This window comes from Oryzias melastigma, linkage group LG3 (genome assembly GCF_002922805.2).
Source record: "Oryzias melastigma strain HK-1 linkage group LG3, ASM292280v2, whole genome shotgun sequence".
Classification (NCBI taxonomy): domain Eukaryota; kingdom Metazoa; phylum Chordata; class Actinopteri; order Beloniformes; family Adrianichthyidae; genus Oryzias; species Oryzias melastigma.
In genome coordinates, this window is record NC_050514.1 from 22,420,925 (window position 1) to 22,444,613 (window position 23,689).

At 39.0% G+C, this 23,689-nt stretch overlaps 1 protein-coding gene across 6 annotated transcripts in view; it reads right to left on the reverse strand.

Annotated features, from left to right (window-relative positions):
• Positions 1-18,164, reverse strand: part of esrrga (estrogen-related receptor gamma a) — a 72,913-nt gene extending 54,749 nt beyond the window's left edge. For 4 of the 6 annotated variants that reach the window (XM_024295918.2, XM_024295916.2, XM_024295917.2 and 1 more), the window contains exons 1-2: positions 8,864-9,245; positions 989-1,147 (exon numbers count right to left, since the gene is read on the reverse strand). In XM_024295918.2, coding sequence (XP_024151686.1) covers positions 989-1,147; positions 8,864-8,919 — 215 coding nt within the window. In that variant the 5' untranslated portion in view covers positions 8,920-9,245. Of the gene's footprint in view, positions 1-988; positions 1,148-8,859; positions 9,246-18,100 lie in introns of those variants that run through there. The other 2 variants (XM_024295921.2, XM_024295919.2) reach the window with 2 other exon arrangements.
• Positions 18,165-23,689: the final 5,525 nt, after the last annotated feature.

Consider the following 23,689-nt stretch of genomic DNA (forward strand, 5'->3'; position numbering starts at 1 on the left):
TAATTAGGTCAGATCACAGCAGGATTTTCACAAGAAGGATGATGTCACTTTTCAGTTGTTTCTTTAATAATACCTGACTAACTGAACATAAAACTTTTCCTATCCACTTTAGCTTATTTGCAATATAATTTTACTCCCCAAAAAATTAAAAAAAGACATACTTACTACAATAGTCCTGCAAGATTAGCATGTGTTAATACTGTAAATCCAGAGGACGTGTTTAATATGAAACAACATAAAGAGTCAGAAACCTGAAGAAGAATGTGAAGGCTGGAGCTCTGAGCCTGTGTGTTAAGCTTCAGGCATTTACTCTGTTTCAACGCAAAACAACCAATTTATTTACTGTGGCTGTTCTAAAAATGGACCGCTTTGTTAAACCTGCCTCTAACGACACGCAACCAGTTTCTCTGAAACGTATAAAAAAACATGTATATACACTTTTATTGCATGTCCAGACATAACATAACTGAAAAAGTGACACCATTGATTAATGTTTGAGATCTGACAAGAAGAAAGGTTTTGTCACAGCTTAAAGATTTTTTTTAAGTTTAATAATTGTGTTTAAATGGTGAGAGAAATTTGAATAATTTTAGGAAACAACACAAGCTCTGACACACAACTGTAGGCTTTGGCAACTATTGTCACAAGTGGAAGAATTAAAAAAATATTTACTTTTTCACCATCTAGTTGCCCCATCTTTTTGAATGTTTTCATTTTTTTCTAAATGTACTTTTAATCATCAGTTAGCTGTATTGAAATACTTTAATACATGGGAAATTTACAAAAAATGTGTCGGATTTTTGGACAACTGTGGAGCTCAATTAAAAGGGTTAATGAGGGCTAATCTAAAAAAAAAAAAAAATGTAAATACTAAAAGCAGCAGTTAGTAAATATAGAGTACTTTGTTCACTGGGTGCAGTATACCCATTCCCTCATTTAAGTCTGTATCAGACATACACATAATAGTCAGATAAGATCCCTCCCTTACCTGGGATTGTAGAGGGCATGTGCGTCTCTCATGTGGTTGGCCTCTAATGGATCGTAGCTCTGGTGCATCCTCCAGGCGCCAGCGCCGCATTTACCATAAGCTGACTTGGAGTTATCTTCACTGCTGCTGTTCACCAGTGGTCCCTTCGATAAGTTCATTCTGTGGACCAAGGGAGAGGGGAAAAAAAGAGGGATGGAGGAAAAAATGAGCGATGCTACAATCTCCTCTGTGTCTTAAAGAAACTGAATAATTAATTACAGTAAATAAGACAGTTTCATTTTTATATAAGATACGACAGGGTACAAATAGATGAAACAGATGGATTTGGATGAAGTGAAATGATGGACACAACATTCAGATCTCCACTTTTTCTTCTTTTAGTCATTTGTTTGATTTCTTAAAAACATTTGTTGCAGAGCATTTCAAAAACAATCAAATGTGATACAAAATTGACACAAAGCACAAGTTAAGGACTCAAGCAGCGTTCAGAAGACAGTTTTAAAGTAGAAAAATGTGCTTCTTTCTCTGAATATCTAAACATCTTATGATTAAATGCACATTTAAAGACTTGAGTTCTAAATCAAACTTTCGGCAAAGATGTTTTACCAGTTTTAGCTTCAGAAAAAGTTTTAGAAGTTGAACTAAAATTGAAAATCTATCAAACTATCAACCAGAGTCTGTCATGGGAAGAGCTGTCACTGAGGTGATAAAGTCAGTAGTCGGAAAACAAAATTAAATTTTACTTTTAAATGCAAAACTGATTGAAATAATTTTGTTTTAAAGGGAGGAAGAAAAGAAAAGGGATCAGGTTTTGTGCCCTACTTTAAAAAAAATGACAAAGTGATACTATTCTTCTAAAAACGTGGAAAATGCATAGTAAATTACATTTAGCTAAAGGCATGCTTTTGTTTTTTACTCGTATGATTTTGTTTAGCTTGACAAATACGTTCAAATAATTAAGAAAAGATGAAAATCTCTTAGGATTAATAATATAAATGTAAAATAAAAATCTAGCTTGACAAATTGATGAAAAGCGAGTCTAAATTTGCTAAAAAAATGGTTCACCTTGAAGCTATTCATTGGGGCTGTGCAGTGTTTCTCCTCATAACTGCCTAAAATTTGCTTTCGATTCACTCGTTTCCTTTTGTTATCATGACTCGGCTGCTATTTTCCAGAAAACTGTATCAGTCAACAGAGCAGGATGTTGGTATTTGTCACAAACTGAAAGACACCTATTTACCAATCAAACACACAGTCATTATGTCTGTTGGCATGGTCTTTCTTAGGAGAGGTGAGCCAGGCAGACGGAGCAGAGACTTGTTTAACAGGCATTCCTTCATCCACCCGCCGCCGCGCTGGGCTGGCGCGTTCAGAGGTAGAGGGCCAGAGTGTGTAATATGTAGGCTTTAGTTCCACTCTGGTGAATAGGAGGAATCAATATCTTTCTGCTTCTGCTGCTGCATCAGACACCTATTGGCTTTGGTTGTGGTGTCACAATGCTACATAGACAGGCAACACTTAATACTACTGATTTTTATTGGGGAGTGTCCCGGTGTCACACTAGACTAAAGTACATCCAGTACAAAGTGCACGCAGCAGTGAGAGTTTGAATACCCTTTCGGTTCTTGCCGGTGTCATGGACGTCGTTGAAGGAACTGAGATCATTTTAACAGACCAGCAGTGACGCGCACAGAGATGAAAGATTAAAAAGCAGAGAAAAAGTCTTTTTAGTGACAAAACTTCTCTAAAACCTAAGATATTTTGGTCCATAAAGTCCACAAAAGAGTAAATAGCCTATTATCATTATAAAAGCTAATATTATGCTATAATATTCCTCCTTTTGCATTACAGAACACTGTTGTTAGTCTAAAGACAATACAACGAGAAAAGGTTTTGAGAAAAAAAAAAACGATTATGTTACTTATTCATATGAAGTTCAAGAATAAAAGAAAGCATTAACCTACGTGATTCTGTCAAACTTATTTCACGCTCCTGTCAGTGTGTGTAAGCAGCGCACGCTGTGATTGTGTGTTCACGTGTGTGTGTAGAAATGGGGAGAATGTGGGTGTCTTTCTGATGCTCAGTGACTCACTCATGTGTTGCTGGCCCATCTGTGAGCCGAATGACCACCTCACGGTTTGTGTGTGTGTGTGTGTGTGTGTGCGTGCGCATAGGAGAGAGACATGGAGGTGCCGTGATTGATGAGACAGTTGCCATTCTTGCTAATGCAAAATGCACCTACCCCTGAAGGGAGCAAATGCCACATCGCACACGAATGTGCCCACTCTTACAACCGCCTCACCTAATTATCCCCGTCTTCAGGGCAGGGTGATGTCTTACAATCACATGTACCATGTCTGTCCCTAAGTAGGCATAAACACGACATCAAGCGCAGTCAAACTGTCGACACATCTGTTTATGAATATTTAAACAAAGATTCTGTCAGAAGCTTCTATCTAAAAAAATAAATAAAAAATGTTACAAAAAAGAAATACTGATTTGCATCCTAAAAAACCTTTTCTACTTTTGAGCTGCAGTATATCATTACTCACCTCTACCAAAAATATTTCACATAACTGTCATAAAAGTTGAAAGACATCAGCGATTGATGTAGAAGACCTGACACGCTCTGCCTTGTGTGTTCTGGAGCCAATAAAATGACCGCTATGATTACACATGCTACCTGGGTGATCGTATTTGTACACAAATATGTGCGGCTACACCGCTCTGGCTACACGTGCACCGGGACAGGTGGGGCTGGGCGCAGCACCGTGTGTGTCTGCGGGGATGTGGATGTGTGCGCACGTTAGCGTTTGCGACGGGAGCTGTTAGCGAGGCAGGCGGCAGATGGGCTGTCGGCCTTAATAGGGACTGAGCGGGTGCAGAAAGGTGACAGCTTCACAAGGGAGGGGTGTGCGGAGAGGGAGAGGAGGAGAGCGTGCGCGTGTTGGGGGTAGCGGATGGCGGAGGAAGACAGAGATAAAAGGAAAATGAATTATCAGCGGAGGTGAAGAAAAGAACGGATCAGCAGCGACGAAGAATTCACCTCCTGAGGAAGAAAACTGTTTGTCCAACTTCATCGTTACAATAATTATTTCATAATTTAATGATATACATACAAATATTTAGGTTTAAGAGGGATTTTAGGAATAAGAGTGAGAGTTATGGGTCGAGAATATGCAACACTGCATCATCAAAGCATCAAGTTTGCAAAATTCATGATAAAAATGATATAAAATTCAAATATAATTTTAATCTATTTGCATTTTTTTTTTCCTCAAATATTTAACAGTTATTGCACAAAATAATTGGTCGCTAATGCACTTTTTGTTTAAAGTCACTTAAGACACATTTTCTTTTAAGGACCTGATTTTATTTGTTATGGAAAAGGAAAAAGTGTGAACTGCTTCAGCACAACCGACAGGATAGCTTCACTTCACACTGAAACACCGATTTCTAAACTTTGCTCTAATAGAGTTTGACTTGAGAACAAACATTCATTTTAACTTTGAGATTACAAGCAAGAACATTCTTTAGTCCTCGAGGCCTTTTCGGGCAAAACGGAGCTCTAAATTTCGCACTTTCGCTTGAAATAATGTTACATTTGCGGAAAAAATAAAATGTTGGATATGATTATGAGAGACAAAATGTTTTTGTTAGATGATGAAGCTAAAAGGCGATGCACAGATGAGCGACAGTAGGTGAAAACGGAGAGGAAAGGCAGACCAAACCCCAAAAAGCGATGGGGTGGTGGACTGGCTTGTCATTCTCTACCCATCAGGCACACACATGAAGCATGATGGGAAGATGAGAGGAGGAATATTTCACTGTCACTCGGAAGGCGGCATGGTCATTCATTTCTTTCTTTCTCCCTCCCTTAGCTATCCTGTTCCTGTTCTAGTGTATCATTCCATTTTTGTCTTTCCAAACCCCCCCCCTTCCACTTCTCCACTCTCTCTGCCGAAACAATGACAATTTAATCACATTCTTCGATCTGGGATGCAGAACAGCCCGAGCAGCCAATCTATATGCCTCTTCCCTGGGACAGAACCGCGCAGGAGAAAAAGTGCAAAAGACAGACACGACGTCTGAACATGCATCATCCGCAGCAAAATCACGCACACACTTTTCTGCGCGCACACTGCGCCTCTCCATCTAAACGGGTCCTATTGTGGCCCGGTCCTCGCCGTCTCCTTTTATTAGCACAACGGAGACGCAAAACCCTGGACGCAACACACACACACACTCACACACACCTACAGATCTGATATGAAGCTCAATAGTTTATGCAGCTGAACTCAAACTGGTAAAAGTTAAATGAAAAGTCCTGCAAAAGCTCAGATCACTTTTCTGATTAATAATATTCATATGATTTTGATAATTGCAATAATAGATTGTCCGTTCTGATGTAGGGAAGATGGAGATATTTGGATGATGTAACAGAGGGAATGAAGGGATGAGCACCACAGAGGGGGGAAGGAGAACAGATGAGCGGCGTTGCCTCTCACCGTATATCACTCTCTTCTTTCAATCAGTGCTCTGGCATTCACACACACACACACACACACAAAGCTTTGCGCGAGTGTGGTGTAATGGCTAATTGCAGTCATGTGTGTGTGTCACAGCTGGTAAAGTCTCTCTTACTGCTCTTTCTGCACATAAAGGCGTGCGCTGACCCGTGACATACTCTCACACACTCTGAGCTCCGGCGGATTAGATATAAATCAGAAAAATTCACATCATCAAGGTTCATCCCGTTTTGCTCTCTTATCACCAAACATCCATGTCTGCTGTCTTCCCACCTCCAAATACTGGAAACAATTTGCTTTCAGCTGTGCATGGGTGAGAGCCTGTTCGTCCGTGCGTGCGCGTGTGCACTCATGCGTGTGTGCGTGTGTCCAGCGCACCTCCTGAATGCTGGTGCCAGACAAAAAAAAAAAAAAATGCACCCCCCCCACCACCACCAACCCCCCCTGCCACCTCCCTCCCTTCCTCTCCTGCCTTTGCACCTCTTTCTGTCCCTCTCATCGCATCTTTCTCTTTACGGGACAAAATTTAACGACGGAATGCCCGGACCATCACATGAGAGAGGCCGCCGTCAGCATGAGCGTGGGTCTTTGTGCGTCTGCGGGATTGTACAAAGTGAAAACCGACACACAATAAATTCCACAGAGGAGGTGGGAGGGGTGGGGGGAGGCAAGGAGCCACACAAAAAAGAGGGACAAGACTTCCTCGCACCGGCCGTCAATAGGTCACAGAAAAAAAAAAAAAATGTAGGCAGGCGCAAACTCATGCATGACAACAAGCAGATGCAAATACACACACATCCAGCAAATCGCTGCGGCACATATTGACATGCTTTGACAGATGAATTAAGTAAATGATTTTATAAGGAGATTAAAAGGATTTTAATTTACGCAATTCCTCTTTGCCCCCCCCCCATCCCCCCCTCCCATCAGCTTTACCTCCTCGTCTCAACAGCTTTCCATCTCTCATGGCCTGAAAACATCAGCGCACAAGAGGCTGACACACACAAAAAAGGCCTAAAAGAACATGCAATTAAAATCATGCAGGTTTTTTTTCTTATTATTGTGATTTGTATCATGTATGTTGTGATATTTTCTTCCCACATAAATAAACGATCATGTTTAAAAAGCAAAAATGAATAAAACAAAGTGTCAGTTCTGGCTCAAAGCTGAAATGTTCAGACTGGAGGGCCTTCAAGAAACATTTTTCAGCATCTCTTAATCAAATAAGTGTTTTTAAAAATTACCATAATGAAATTAATTACAATATTTGTAGAGCAAAAAAACAAGACTGACCTTCAAAAATAAAATATATATTATTTTTAACTCTTTTCTTGCCATTTAAAAATTACACCAAGGGAAACTGTTGATTAGATGTTTAAAAGAAATACTAAAACACTTGTTTTTTTACTCATCAAAAACTACAAAAATAGTAACAACAAATTGACTAATACTTTGATACAGAATTTGACTAATTTTCAACTAGATTTCTCGAATAACTGGATGAAAGCCCCTCCATGATTCTCATCCTAATCACCCTGCAGAGCGTCGCCTTTACATCTGCATGGCCGCTGTGTAATTCTCACCAGGAGCCCGTCTCCTTCACACCCACCAACAAAAACCCCCAAATCGACTAAAGTCAGTGTAGGAGATATTTTTTAATGAGATGCAAATTGTATGTATATGGTGGCATGAGGGGAATGCAATTATGTTAACAGCTTAAGCTGTACTTGTTGTTATTATCGTTATGATCATCATTATCCTTAATATTTTAATTAGCACGGAAAAGCAATGCCTCAAAGCGAAGAAGCCAAAGCAAAGGAAAAAGATGGATGGATGGATGGATGAGGGACAGACAAGCTGGTGACTGGACCGTGGGCTTCTCCAAAAAACCATCTGAACAGCATACTTGGACTTAACAGAACACAGACACACTCAGCTGCTGGTTTGAAGGCGTTCTCTCTCAAATGCATTTACACTTTTCATTCATTCATAGAAATATTGGACGGGACAAAAATCACAGGCCACATTCAGATTATACACAAAATGAGTTTTAAGCGTGGTGTCTCTAGTGTGTTTTTTATTTTATTTTAACACCGAAAGTCTTACATACTTTTTGTTAAAAAAAAAAAAAAAATCCCAAAATCAGAATCAGCTTCTGACACTCAAGTGTGTGAATTAAAATCACGATGCAATGAAAGATTCCTAACAAAATAAGGTTAAACCTAAACAGTGGAATTACATTACTCAAAAAAACCTTCATGCATGCATGCCATTTGTTCATTCTTTTCCAAATTTATTTTTTTATAATTGAACAATAAAGTTAGATTTAAAACAAATAATCTAGAAAAAGAGAAGCAAGTTTGGTGATGAAGTATAAATGCAACATTTTTCTCACTTCTAAAATAAAACAAAAGCAGAAAAGAAAAAGGCATCCACAAGGACAAGAAAGGTTAACCACACATGAAATGTGTCACTCTTCTGCAAAAATACTAACTACAATAAAAGTGATGAACACATCTGCATATGTTTTGAATCACATTCAGCTTTGGTTTCTTTACTTTCTACCTTCAGCAAGCTTTGGTTCTGCATCACTGCAATTTAGTTTAGAAACAAAATTTATAGAAATGTAATTTTGTCCACAAAATCCTAGTTAAAATGTTGGAGTGAAGGGAAAGTTTGGTCACCAAACTAAATGTTTGGGATTCCTGAAGTCTTGGCGCAAGAACGCAGACACGCTGCTTTTTCCAATCAGTTCACGGTCGTTTTTGTGCACCTAAAAGAGCAAAGCGCTGGTCAAAGGAGCAGCCCGGCGCCCGCTCGATTGTGCGTGAGATGTGTTGGAGCGTGCGTGTCTGCCTCTGATTCCTGCGCGGGGCCACACGCTGCGCTGCCCGTCTGAAATCCAAGCTCCTCTGGCATTTAAGAGCGAAGCTCTCCCCCCAATCCCTCCCTCTCTCCTGTCCATGCGGGCCCTTCCTGCGCGGTTCCCCCCGCGCGGTAACCTCAGTGCCCCGCTCCGTCTGAGTCTCTGCTCGGATGAGCGTGCGCCTTTACGCACAGTGAGTGTTTCCTTTAGACGGAAATGTCACTCAAAAGTACAGAAAAGTGAAGTTAAAGGTGCACGCAGGTGTGAAGAGGTGCTCCCTGTTCACCTGCACTGTCCGGACACCGCACCGACACGCGCACCTGACGGCGGGGGCAACCTGAACGCGGCGCCGGTCACCTCCGCTGCATACCAGCAGGCTGCCGCGCATTCCCGCACTCTCACGCACTGTCACAGCGACACACACACGCACAGGTGGAATGACGGGTCAGGGGAGAAGATCAAAAGGTAAAATTTACCTACTCTTGTTCAGAGTGCATAAAAAAACACTCGGATAGCGGGCGTCCTACCGAGTCCATCGACGATGACGGGTCATTGTCATGTCAACCTCCTCCGAAGAAACACAAACAAACAGTAAACAAAGAAAAATAAACAAAGCAAAGTTTGGTATATGGTTCCTCTTTCTTCTTCTCTTCTTCCTCTGGTCTTCCTCGGTCCTTCTTTCCACTTGGAGGGAGAAATACAATTACCAGACTGTGCGCAGCCTTCACTGATCGGCTCTGCGTGTGTGCGCAGCTGTGCGGGAGCGTGTGCGTGCGTGCGTGTGGATGTGAGAGCCACGGAGCAGGCAGGGCTGCAGACACACTCTCTGCCGGCCGGCCGGGCAGTTGGGACAGAAAGCTGTGCCGCTGTCCTAATCAACGACTTAAAGCCCCGATAGCTGCTCATGAATATTAAGCGGAGTTTTGCATATGCAGTCCCTCAGGCCCCGCTCCCGCTGTGATTGGTGGACAGCTGACCAATAGCTGCGGGGAGAGGCGGGGACAGAGGTGGGGAGAAGGCGGGAGAGCCACAGAGAGAGGGAGAGGTGCAGGTGGAGAAGGAGGGATCAGACAAAAGCGCGAAGAGGAAGAAAGAGGGGATGCAGGATGGAGAGACAGAGACAGGTGAAGGAAAGGTTTTCACCGAAAGAACCTGTTCTGTTTCTTCTGTTTCTCCACTTTTGGCACCCTATTCAACCTCATTACAATAATAAAAAACAAGGGGGGGGGGGATGCTTATAAACCTTAATCAGAGATTTGGGGCTGGCAGGGGCATCAGTTCCCATTTCTCTGCATCTTTCTGATAGAAAATGTGCTCTTGCTTGAATGCAGAGCACCAAAATTGGACCTAATCAAATCCAGAGAATTGTAAGATCAAAGGCAAGAGTGTAAGCTTTGACCTCCCAAACCTAAAATCAGATAAGGTGTCACAGTGCAAACATGTGCAGACAGGCAGAGCACAGCGGAAGCCCATGACAGCCCAGGAGTAAAACACAAGATTATAGCAATTCCACAGCATTTGTCCTTTGTTGTGGAATGATTTGAGCATGATTGAGACAAGGTTTTCCCTGCCGCTTGCTGTTTTTGGTGAGCTCTGCATCATCTCCAGTAGGATGTTTGCTGAGACGGATTCTCCAGGAGATTCTGCGCGGCTTCAGTCTGAGAGCGGGAGGCGGACAGCAAAGTAAAAAAGGGAACGCGAGGAGAGGAGGAGGAAGGAAAAATTAGAGCCCCACAGGGAGACTCAGATCTGCCTTGCCACAGTGGCACCTTCTTTCCCTTCTGTCTTTTTGAGGTTTTCCTCCTTTCCATTTTGGTATTTGAACACCACCACACAAGATAGTGGGGAAGAGAGGAGTGTGCAGCGCAGAAACGGAGAACTCAGAGGGGTGGAAAGGGGGATGCAGAGATGAAAGAGAGTGGCTGTGATTAGCAGCTTTGCAACAGAACAGATAATAAAATGTTTCCTGAAACCAATCTCTGCTTTGATGTGCATGTGTGTCTGTGTGGATAAGTGTCTTTCCTTTTTTTCCTATTTCAAATATTCAACTTTTTTGATTATTTTTCAATAAAAATGTTGAAGTTTATAAAAGTTTAAACCAATTTTAAGTTTAAATGAAGGTAAATTTAGATATAAAATGAGTAAAATTGCTGTTTTTCATGATAAAGCTTAATGGAGACAGAAGGAGGCCTAGATCATGACAAAAATGCCTGTAAAGTCAGTTATTGCTCTGCTATTAGGTCCTATGACCTGAAAAATTTGGTGCTCTTACAGTTTTTATTCATTTTTATTTTTTGCATCAGGTGCAGCGTGGAAGTGCAAACCAGAGGACCACATGTACGCACTCGCCACCAATTCAGGATGCTGTGCGTGTTGTGGACACACGCACGCAGAGTTATGATGCATCCAGAGGCTTATAGGCATCGACAAAGATGAGTGTGAATCAATGCTGCCGCCACAACTGGGCAAACAAATCCTTTACCGAAACCTCACACACACATCTATCAGCTCCAGAGCATCAAGATGTGGGAACCAAACTCTTTTACCTGATCCAGTTAAACATGGTGTCAGTGGTTTCTGTGGTAATTCTCTTTTACAATATAATATAAATGAATGATGTAAATGATTTAATTCATTTTTTACAGCAACAGTCTTGAAAAAAGTCATTGTTCTAAATAATTGACGGAATCTCAACATTTTTAATGTTTTAAACTATAATTTCTGAAAACCGCTTTAGAACAAGAAGCAGAAATAGAAAACCCATTAGAAAATGTGTTTAAATGTACAGACAGAAAGGCCACAAATCCTCTCAATTTCCAGATTTGACACATCAAAACATATTTATTTGTAGTTAAAAGCTAAAGTGATCTTTCTATAATTTTTTTCTATATCTCCCAGCCCTAACATACATCCCCGCCCTCTCAAGACTATTGATTGCTTGTGGGTCAGTGTGTATGTTGACAGTGACCCCTTTAGGCCACTTCTCTCTGTAACTGGTCAAACTATAATCCCATATAATAGGAGGAGTCCTGTAAATCATATGGGGATTCACACAAGTGTTCATAAATCTACACAGCAGCATTTTAATTAATCTATACCGTTATTAACACTTTTAAGTGTCAAATAGGAAATGAGTTGTTCTGCCTTGTGTTCTAGAGGCCGTTTGGGTGTGAATGCTGCATCGTCACTCTGCTGGGATGTCACTCCTCTATTATCTGTGATTGTGTGCATGAGTGTGCGTGGCTTGTGTGTTTTGACCCCGCCGTGGCAGCCCCGGTGACATCTATGGAAGAATTATCCATTGCAACTCTCGCTCACATCAGTCACACCACTCGATAGGCCACCGCAGGTTCATTCGGAGCAATGCATGTGTGAGCGGATGAGAGTGTCTGCTGGTCAACACAATCTTTAACAAATTCACGAGGCGGCCACTTAGACAGCTGACCCGTTGACACACGCTTTGCACAACAGTCTTACACAACAGCAGCAAACACAGCATCATGCTGACTGACAAAAAAAAAAAAAAGCAGCCTTCCATTCATGATTTTGAAGTTTCCAAAACAAAGAAGTTACTTAATTTTCTTGTAGGTTAAACATTTTACAGATGAACGAAAAACTGAAAAGTAAAACTGGGTTAAAAGAAGTAAATAATCACTTTTTTGAAACAGAATTTTGCAAAACTCTCTACAGTGAAGGCTTGTGCAGCGGCACGGAGGGAAGGAGACAGGACGGTCGACTGACTGCACTTCATCACATGCCAACAGAGGGAGCTGTGGACTCTGGTCAGCTTGCAGCCAGCTTCAGCACAGGGACACAAGTTAAATGTGCATGCATGTTTACATGTGTGTTTTCATTTATTTAAAATATGCTACATTTAACCATAAGATTGTTTCAGGATTTAAATAAAATGTTAAAATAAAACGTACATCAAAGTCACACAAATATGCAAGTTTTTTGCCCAGCAAAGATAAAAAATATGGTTGGCATTCCCAGTAGGAACCAAAAGAAAGCTTTCACTACAAGCTGCTTCCTAAATAAGCTTTAGATATGATTCCTGCTGAACCCAAAAGAAAAAAAAAATATAAGGAAAAATTAAACATACTAAAAGGTTGATCTAATCTAGGGCCATTCTTACTCAAAAACATATGTGGATCAAAAAATAAAAGAATTCCTTTAGCTTTTTTAGTTGATCAATACAAGCATCCTTTAGTTGCAGCTCACTTTACTTCAAATGGTGCAATAAAATGTGCATTTCAACAGGTTTGAGAAGAATAGGGAAAACGAAAATTACTTTATTAACTTGAGAAATGTCTGAAATGTATTTCTCAGTCATGATAGACAAAAAAAAGTATAAATTTGTAAAAATGTGGACTGTTTTTCATTTCCATAAACTTTATTTTAATGGCAAAAGTAAAGAAACTTATTTAAAGCAGTTTGAGTTCTCAAATAAAAGTGTAATTAGACTAAGGCTGGCACTCTATGACTTGAAGGCACTGCATACATTTATCTAAAAGCTGATCCAGAGGTTGCTTTTGTAATTTTATGTATGTGTGGTCAGATGTGTGTGTGTGTGGAGCACTGCACCTACTGGGAGAAAAAACAGTGATCAAGGCCAAGGAGAGAGCGCCAGCTGCTTGGAAAAGCTGCTGGGTTTAGGGGGCTTTCTGGAGCCTGTCACCAAAACTCTGTCCGGGTAACCTTTGGAGGAGGACACATGGAAGGTTACACACAGCACACATATGCACATGCAGGAAGAACACTAAATCTTATGCAAACAACACTTCCAGGACATATTGCGAGCAGCTTTGTTTGGTGGTGTGCTTACACTTCCGGTGGAAGTGCTCTTGTGCAGCAGCGTGAACATTTAGGGCAGGTTCACTAAAACAGAGAAATGAGTTGGCCCTCCCAGAGCTGCATGATTAGAACTATGCAATTCATTTTACTACAGCCCCAAATTTGGGGGTTCTGTCAGCTGGTTCAAGACATACCACCAAAGGCAAACAAATCTGTTTTTATGCAAGAACATCTGGAATATTGATCAAACATTTGAAGACGATATGGTGTGAACAAATAGAGCAGAATAAAATCTGTGATTCGATGAAGATCACAAATAACAACAACAAATGTTCCTCCTCCTCTGCCTCTATGATGTGCAGCTTTACCTCTTCCATCAACTGGCATCTCTGCCACTGCTGCCAGGCTGTTGTTTTATTAAGTATTTGTCTGTATTGTTGTTACAATTAGCACGCACGATGTAAGCTGCGGTAGGAGAGTCTTGTGAGGATTTCCCAGGAGTCATGCACTTGAGTGTCTCATTAACAGTAATATTTCCTGACAAACTTTGTTCTTGCCACCAGAACAAAACAAGCAAATGTCTCTGTTCTTGCCGAGTACGCAAAGACCTGTAAAAACAGAGCTGTCATGTGACAGCTCGGGTCAGAGGGGTGTGTGTGCCCAGAGTACGAGGGGATTTGTACGGTGGCCCTGAAGTTCAAATCGCATCGACAAATCACAGAATGCAAAAACATTTTGAAGATCAGAATGACAATTTAAAAAGCTAAACAAATATGAAAAAACAGCATTACATTTTAGAAAATAAAAGCAAAATGTTAAAAAGCAAAACGAAAAAACCTTTCGGAAAAAAAAAAAAAAAAAAATTCAAGAACACAAAATTAAATGTTAGAAAAATAAAAAAAAAGTTAAGAAACTGTAAAATGTAGATAGTATGGGACATCACTGATAGAATGATGATATAAAGTATAGAATCATGCCAAATAACTCTCAGTACAAATGATAGAAAAACGTTATCTTCCAGTCAGTGATGTTCCATAATACCTATAGTTTCCGGTTTCTGTAAAAAAAAAAAAAAAGATTTGGAAAACAAAAGAAATTTCCAGAAATTACACTGAAATCTTAAAAATACAAAACGTAAGAAGAAATTGATTGAATAATGACGTTTCTGATTTTTTAAAATTTATTTTCTAAAATCTAATTAATTTTAATAATATTTGTTTGCTTTTTTAAATCATTGTTGGGGTCTTAAAAATGTTTTTGCATGGAGTGATTTGCACTGAAAGACCCACTCCAATGAAAATCACATTTTTTGCGTTTTTGGCATTTTCTTGTAGCATTTTTTTTCATAGTAGAGGACCCATATAAAAGAATTTACAATTAAATCTGCGTTTCTGAGTATTTCTTTATTCAAATAGCTTTGGATCAGAAAACCAGATGCTGGAAAAAGCTCAGACTAATGACACAGCAACTGAACTGGGCGTACCAAAGTTTCCGCTCAATCTGCGCGCGGCCTGGCCTGCTCACGCTTAGATATCCGAGACATGACGAGTGTTCAACACTCGTGCTGTTGCCAACTGCTGGATTAATCTAATATAGCTCACCATTCTTTTTGCGCCGCTAATGTTAGCTTGAAACTATTAGCTTGTGTGAGTGAGCGTGCTAACAGAGCTCTCAGGGACAGGTAGGGGGAGGAAGCCGGGTTGTTCAGCGTCAACAGTCCCACCCGCAAACCAGAATTGTGATTCTAATAAGCTACATCTGCTGTGCATAAATATGTTTAAAAATATAACAAAGGGCTTTTTGATTTTGGCTAAAAACTGCACAATTATAATTAAAAAAGCACTGGAAATGATTTTAAGATAGAAAAACGATACAGTGGGACTGTATTTTGGGATGTTACTACAAGAAAAAAAGTACAAAGAGTACACAATTTTGCATGAACATGAAATACAACATAAGCACATTTAACAAAAACTCACCTCAGAAAGTTTTAATATTACTGCCTTGATCAGAGAAGGATGCACCCTGCCTTTGCCCTGAGTGAGGTAGGTGGGTTAAGCTGACCCTGATTAGGAAGAGGCAAGTATAAAAAATGAATAAAAGCTGCTACAACTATGCAAAGTTTGATGGAAAGAAAAGACGGAAGAGTCAAAGAAACACCCACACCAGCACACATGCACACAAGGTCATTTGTGGTCACCGTCTTGTCAGTGGTGAGACTGAAGGTTGGCTGGACCGCACCTCATCATATACTGAAAGGAGTGACCTCATCAAGAAGGGACAGGTGAAAGGGGATGGCTTTGAACTGGACTGAGGTGTAACCTCATCAAACGCGGACAGACGGGGTAGACATGATAGATGTCAGCGTTGAATTTGTGTGTTGGTGTGTCTGTGCATGCGCATCACCCCCATTCAGTCAACTACTACATACTGTGCGGGTACGCACACACGTAAAGCAGCTCAATCAAGGCGAGATTTCCACACTCAAGCATCTACATCTGCTTAATGAAGTCAGGAGGTAACATCCTGATTGTTTTGGGATGCTCTATTATAGTGTAACTCTTTACTCACATCTGTTCACATCATCCAGTTATTTTAAAAGAAAATGTTTAGTAGACACAGATGGAAAAAAATAGACAGTACAAACTCTCAGCTTTTGCCTTAGTCACTGCAGGTTTTTGGGTTGTACAATCTTAGAATTTCATGTGGGATATCTGCACACCCTGTACAGTGCCCCATTTTTTTCACCTGCAGACAGCCCATAACCACCTGTAAAGATAGTGCGTTCAAGTGTCTACTTTCAATGAAAAGTCTATGTAAACGCTGAACAGTGTAAAGATTGAAAGTTAAACCAGGTCGAACTTTGACCAATCAGGGACTCGGATTTGGTAGGGGCACATGGACAGCTTCCTCTTTAACTCACGGAAGTGCCAACTGTTTGAAAATTGATCATGGAGGAGAAATTTATAATATATTTGTGCTTGGCTGAATCGTATGACATCAAGTCTTTCATATATCAGAATTGAGCTGTGAAAGAAAAATCCTGGAGCAAGATTGGCAAGATTTGAACCACTTCAACATTTTGCACCAAGCCTCTTCCAACTGTAGGTACATTTGCAAGTATTGGGTACTAGCAGACCAATGTGAACACCATATGCTAAAATGACATTCAAGAACCTGCATTCTTGAACGCTTGGTTTGTCTGTAACATTAAGCATAACTTTCTTTTATCTTTGCACATTTGACAAAAAATATTATAAAAATATTTCTAATTCCTTTGCTTTGAAACCAGCTTAGTTTTTACAGGAACCTTTAGTTTCTACCAGTTAAAACAAGTTTTTCTGTTTTCATGAACATTTTACTAGTATTTGATTAATTTATTTCATTTTTATTTTAAAGTGATTTTTAAATAAAGTCTAGTTTAAGTACTTTTCGAGGTTTCAAGTATCCCCTCCGGCTATATTTGTTTACTATGTCTTGAGCTATCCAGGTGCCACCTCACCGTCTTACTCCTATTCTTGTTTTTCCTCATAGTTTGATATATACCCACGGATAATTTAGAACTGGGACGCAATTATACGGAGTGAGTTTTGCCTGCAGATGAAATTAGTAAGCCAGTGTCTGTGTGTCTATAGGTTTCTGTCTGCTTGTGTGTCTGGATAAAACAGTGTTTTGTATTGAAATAGGTGATTTCGAAGACGTGCGCTCCTGTAATTACGCCGCTCCCAAGTAGAACATGAATGAGGCTATTCCTCTGGGAAGAGTTGTCTCTCAACGCAGGCTCTTTGTTAACACAACACACACGTAATGCACATGTATACTCAGATACAAATTAATTCCTTCCCCCAAAAAGAACCCTTCTCAAACAGTTCAACGCTCAATTTATTCAAACTAAGGCGCAAGCCGAGTGAATAACTCCACCAATAATAAAGATGGTAAGAGACTGTGTTTGTACAGACACGGCAGGTGGAGTGGGGCTAAAAAGAGGGTGAGTACAACAAAAAAAAGCATACATTTAGAGAAAATGCTGTTTTAAATTTTGCCACAAATTTATAATAAATATCAATTTTTCCTGCATTTTTTCTTGTCGAATTGAAATGCACATCTTAGGTTAGTTTAATCAGACTAGACACATTTGGTTTGCTTAAAGTTAACCAGAGTCTTCACTTGGCTCACAATAGACAATGTATCCATAAGGAACTTCTAAAGAACCAGTATGGTTCATATTAATAGAAAATGAAGAAAAGACTATTCTATTATCTTCTATCTTCTATTGTCTTCTGCTTTTATCTTACTTTATCTGTTTTTTATTTCAATAAGTTCCATTTGCTAATAATGTTAGTGGTACAACACAATAATGCTCCTTGAAATACATTTAAATCAACTATTCATAATTTTCCTTGATATGAAAAAATGGAGAACAGTTATGATTCTTCCTTTTTCAATGTCTTAGGCACTGAACCTAGAAGCTGATTATTAAGGCCCAGTTGGCTGATTAATATACTGCTGACATTATTTCTTTGAGCATCTGCTAAAATACTAAAACATAACATTAATACATAAATCACAAAGAACTGCTGAACTTAAAAGAACTGTGCTTGCTTTGCACTTGTGTTAAATTAGTGTGGCCTCAAAATATGTGCTTGTAATGAAAAATAAACCTGTAAAATAAATGCATTGTAAATTAAACAAAAATTAAACCTGTGTGCGAGTTACAACACCAAACAAGCAGACACTCGTTTGCTCAAAATCAGCAGCAGGCTGACACTGATGGTAGAACAGTTATAGGATAACAATGATGTAGCTTTTTGTTTGCATATAAGTACTTAGAAGTCAAAGTATTAAAAAGATACATATTTTATAACATACACGTTGTTTTTACAACAGAAAAAAGCTGGAATAGAGCAAGAATTCAAAGCTTACTCATGAGTGTAGACTTTGTGAAGACTGTCTATGACTTTGGCTTCTAGGTGTTCACATGGAGAAAGATTCGAGCTGTGGAATAAACACAGAAAATGTCTTAATATCTGACAAAAGTCAAACAGCACAAAAATTATAATATTAAGAATGGAAACAGCTGGAAAGAGTGGTGAAACGTCTGAAGACAAGAAGTCCAGATACTTTGACTTGACTTCAAGATAACGACATATTTATCAAATCAAATCAAAATACTTGATTGTAACTGTAGCAGAAGGTAAATTGTGGAAGTTAAATTTATGAGTGCTTCTTCTGTTTAAAAAACATTAAAAAAGGTACAAAGTATAAATGAGATCAAAACTTTAGTTCTCTAGAATCTCGATATGAGTGGACAGATTAATCTTTACAATCCATGAATCTATTGTGCATCAACAGCCCTGAGTTGACAAAATATAAACCACTTCTGTGTAGTTGGTAGAAAATATTATGTCATGTGAACAGTAAAGATGTGATTAACAATCCTGTAACCTTTATTGCAGGAGTATCGTTTCTACTTTATAGTATGAAGGTTTAAGTTTTTAATCCGACCAACTTCCTAAGGATTTGTTGATTTTGAGACATATTTGCTTAATACATTGAAAATAAATTATGACATTAATTTCACAAACCTAGATATAGAAAAATCTCAATAAAAATGTAGAAAACTTTAAGCTCCAGTGAAGTTATTTTGCTATATTCTCAGTACATTTGGTTAGTTAAAATGAAAATTCATTGATTCTCTATACAAGCTACATGATTATACTGCACCCATAGAGCAACGGAGGCTACAGTAGTCCACGATGAAAGATACACAGACCATAAACACACTCCACTTCATCTGCGTCTGTGTCTAATGACGTGTGTGAGTAATTACTTTAAGCCCAATGTGTGCAGGCATTTAAGTGTCTCAGCCCATGTATGTTTTTATCTCGGATTTTGTCTGTCTGCTCTAGCAATGAGAATGTTTAATGGTGTGTGTGAAAATAATCACTTAATCGTCGCTTCCTCCATTTGAGAGAGTGTGTATGTGTGTCTCAGAGCGTGTGTGTGTGCACGCCTCAGTGTAATGGTTTCCTTAAAAACTAAACTGAGAAAGGCAGGAATTAGCAGGAAGTTTTTAAAAAAATTAGAAGAGGTAAAACAGTGCAAATGATTAGTGAAAGGGGGGTTAGAGAGGGATTTAAGTGGATGAAAATAAACAAAAAAAAAAAAACAAGAGACAAATACTTAGGGAGAATATCGGCACAAAGACACACCCCTTCCCTTAATCTCCCTCGCTCTAATTCTCCAATATAACCCTTTCCTTCCAATGTTGCTCTCCAAACCGTCGGCTTGTGAATTTATAGTTGGCCCAATGATTGCTTCGGAGGCCATGATGGCTGTAAATTGCTTTGCCATTTGGTAAATGTTGGCAGTTAGAAGGTATACAAGTAATTATTTCTGCTTGTGCTGATTGAGACATAATTCCAAGACGAGGTCCTGGAAAAATGACAGCATTTCGAAACAACTCTGTTTTAATTTCCCACCATTCCTAATTAGAATCTGTATGAACATGGGGAGTTTTTTATGTGGTTTCCTCCAATGGGGCCAGAAATAATTAAACTGTCAAGAGGAAATAAATACGTATAAACAGGGCATAATTTTTACATTGCACAGCACCTTGTCAGGCCATGACTTTTTGTGAAGAAAAACAATGTGGGGAACAATACAGGGGCATAGAGGACGCAGACAGCACACAAACACACACATAGGCACACGCTGCAAAACACAAACTAGATCTGTAGATATGGATCTATACACACTACTCTTTTAACTGAGGAACCAACCATTTTTAGGGATCCAGCCTCTGTTAAAGTTTGATAAAACCTCAGTGCTAAAAAGCCAAAGATAATTCTGACGAATGGGAAGACTGGAAATTCAAATGTGAAAATGTATCAACACAAATCAAGATAATGTTTGGGTTTAAATGAAAATTTCTTTGAGCTAAAGATGCTCCATTTCAGAAAGACAGCTATGTGAAATATAATAGTCATAATTATGTTTTTAGCTAAAGAGCACATTAAAATATGACATTTACAGTCCTAAAAATACTTTTTCAGTACACAAAACTTCACTCAGGCACACCAACATCTTGGAGTCTCACTCCAAACAAAGTTTGAGCTATCGTAAAAATGTTTCCAGTCGTCTATTAAGTATGAGAAGGCTGTTTTTAGCCAAAATAATAATAAAAAAAAACTGTCATTTTTAAACATAGTTTTTGCAGAGGAGCAGGATTTCATTAGAAATTCGCCTATGAATTTTGGGTGGGAATATTGACACGGGGTAAGCCCATGCCCATTTCTCCTGCTAGCTTATAGCCCCGCTCAACCTAAAATTACAAATGCAACAAAAATGACGAGTTATATTGGAGCTATTCAGCCATACAGTTCTAAGCCAGATGCTAGCCCAGACGGGGAAAATAAAGACGTACAACTATTTGTCTGAAAGTGGATGCATCACAATAAAGCGGAGCGGGGAGCTTGTGGCTTGGCGATTGTAGCAGCTACATCACAGCGACCATTTTTTTTTTTTTTGTCTGTTTCTAATTCACAACAATTTGAAAAAAAAGAAATACTCAAAAAAGCAATTTTAAGATTGACTGTTTTTATATATGTCCCCCATCATGAAAACATTGCTACAAGAGCATGGCAAAAATACCAAAAACACAATTTTCCTTGGAGTGGGTGTTTAAAATTTAACTTGAATGGGAAACAACGTTCGAGGTAAAACAATTCCCCACTAATTGTAGGTTTCAGTTACCTTAAGCACAGAGTGCTTGAATGGAACTGGATATCTCACTGCACAGTTTTTGCTGAGTGGGCTGAACTAAAATGTTTGAAAACCATAATTCATAAAAAAAAAAAATAATAAATACATTTACAAATAAATGCAAATTAATGGAGAGTTGTTTCTCAATGGTCAAAAAGTAGGCTAACTGAGTATAGTAACATTTTTCCCATAATAAGTGACACATAGTGATCTCTCAACGAAATTGCAATTGTGCCAGAGCTCTGCCTTTTACTAAAGACTTGGAAGCAATGCTTGACTTTCAGGATCACAATAAATGCACAATGATAGAAAGAGTTAATAGATGTCTTTGGACTATGGTGACTCAATTACAATCTGGTATCAGCTTGTGAAACCCAGCTTGTGACCCCTTCAACCACACAAAGATTCAACCCCCCACCACCACCACACGCAAAGCTTAAATTCAACCTAAACCAATCCAATTTCAAAGCAAATATCACAGATTTCGTAAGGGTTTCAGTATAAGATAGAGGTGTATTTTGAGGTTATGCCTGGACATCTATTTGCTACAGAACTTTTTCCCCAACATCTTTTTATCAAGAGTGTGTCACTATGAAAACTGAGAAAAACGTCGCACTGACCCAGATAAATGGTTAAGGTTAGGGTTATGATTACGGTTAGGGTTAAACAAGCAAATGGTTCCTGAACGCGGCTGTCTCTGCTGCTCACCGCATTTCACAGACCAAACTGCGATACAGCCAACGGGACTTTGACTTTATGTTTTATTTTAAATACGTGTGGCCAACAACAAAAATCCAGCCCTAGACACATTTATAATACGTTCAGGCTATGCAGCAATGAGCATCTTGGTTGTTATGTGTGGCTAACATGAATTTCCATCATTTTTGTGCTGGTTGCACGTAAATACGTGCGAATAACATCAGTCTTTTTTTTCTGCACCAAGAAAGAAAATTTCACGTTTTGTTCCAAATGCCTTAGTCTAAAATAATGTTTATATTAAGTCTTTAACACCGGACCTTTAGCTCTAGTGATGGCATTTTTTTAATTATTGAAACACCTCAACTGTGCAGTTAACGTAATTCCAGCAGTTTCTGTTGCGGAGCAAAGCAGCTTTGCGCTGATACGCAACACTTTATGCTTGCAAAGTGTTGCTTATGGGTGCAGAGCCGATGTACAAAGCTGTATTTCCACGTCTCAGAATCACCTGCATCATGATGATCACATTAGAACAGTCCCAAGAGTTACAGAAAGTAGACAAAAGCATGCTTTTAAAGTGTCTCTGGAGACTTCTCTAATACTAAAAGGTTAGCTATTATTTAATTTTAGGTTTATAAGTGGTGTTATATAGGTAAACAGATAATTTGGTCATCACCACGAAGCTAATTCTACCTAACAAATTGAATCCACATTTAGAGGAGAACAATGTTGACAATATGCAGGTGTTTTTAATGTTGAGAGTAAAATGTTTAACATTTTTTGATCAAAAATTGTGTTTTTGAAGAATGTGGTCCCTTTAGAAAAACTCCAATGACTGTTTAACTTGAATCAGAAACACCCGGAATTACCAAATTTCACAGTTCTTTAAAAGACCAATGAAAGCCAAGGGAGCCATTTCCACTGACACCTAAATTAAAAAGTTAGATTTTACACTAAAATTAAGCTTTTTTTTTTTTTTTTTTTTACAGTTAGTTGATGGTTAAAGATTATTTAGTATGGGTTTTTTTGTGTGTATTTCATGAAAATTTTGTGTGATAATTTGATTTTCACAAAAGTCACATTTTCTGTGTTGTAAAGGATGGAAATCAAGGATGGACTCAACCAAACACTCACTTCACTTTGAAACATTAATTTTCAGCATATCATAGATGAGGGAGGAGCAAATCAATGTGCCCATCCCAATTGAGGCTTCATTAGCTGTGCAGCATCCAAACTTTCTTTTTCTGTTTAACCTGTTGGTCTAACAGAAACAACAGTTTTTGGAATAGGTTTCTAGACAAGACATATTCAAGAAAAAGTAATAAGTTGATGTAGTTTGTCTATGAAGGTTAAACTGTTGCACTTCATTTGTTATGAAATAAATATATTTAAAGAAAGAACTGTCAATTTTTCAAGTTTTACTGCAACAGTGAGCATTATAGTATTTTGGTGCAGATGAATAAACAAGAATATCTTAATTTTAAAGTTAAAAATATTAAAACAAAACCGCCCTCAAACATTGAACCACTGACCACTGGTGTTTGAGGAAGCAAAGCTGTCTCCTGCTTTGCCTACATCTCTCTATATGTAAATAGGTTTGTGTGTCATCCACTCCTTGAAACAAAAACAGTGAGTTGTGTATGAAGAGCAGTGCTTGGAGGGGGCATCAGTATTTCAGTCAGGTCTGTTGAGGAGGAGAGAAAGCGAGTCAGAGAGAGGACCGTGAAAGTTGCATTGGGGAGGACCCTTGCCATTATAGGGTATTCCAATGACTGACGAAAAGAATAAGGTGCTGTGTGGGTGTTTGTGTACGTGTCATTTCCCCATCTTCACCCGCTCCTGCACCCTGCATTGTGTGTACCACCTCTGTCACCTTTCCTCTAATCAGGAGTTTAAATCAATGACGTTGTCCAAAACTATAATTGCCACTCCTTAAACTGCTTCTCTCGCAGTATGCTTTCACCAAGAAACCACTCGGCAGCAGAAATGCTTCTTTGTGTGTCATTGTGTGTGTATGTGTTAGCTGGATTAAGAGTATTTTCTCATTACAGG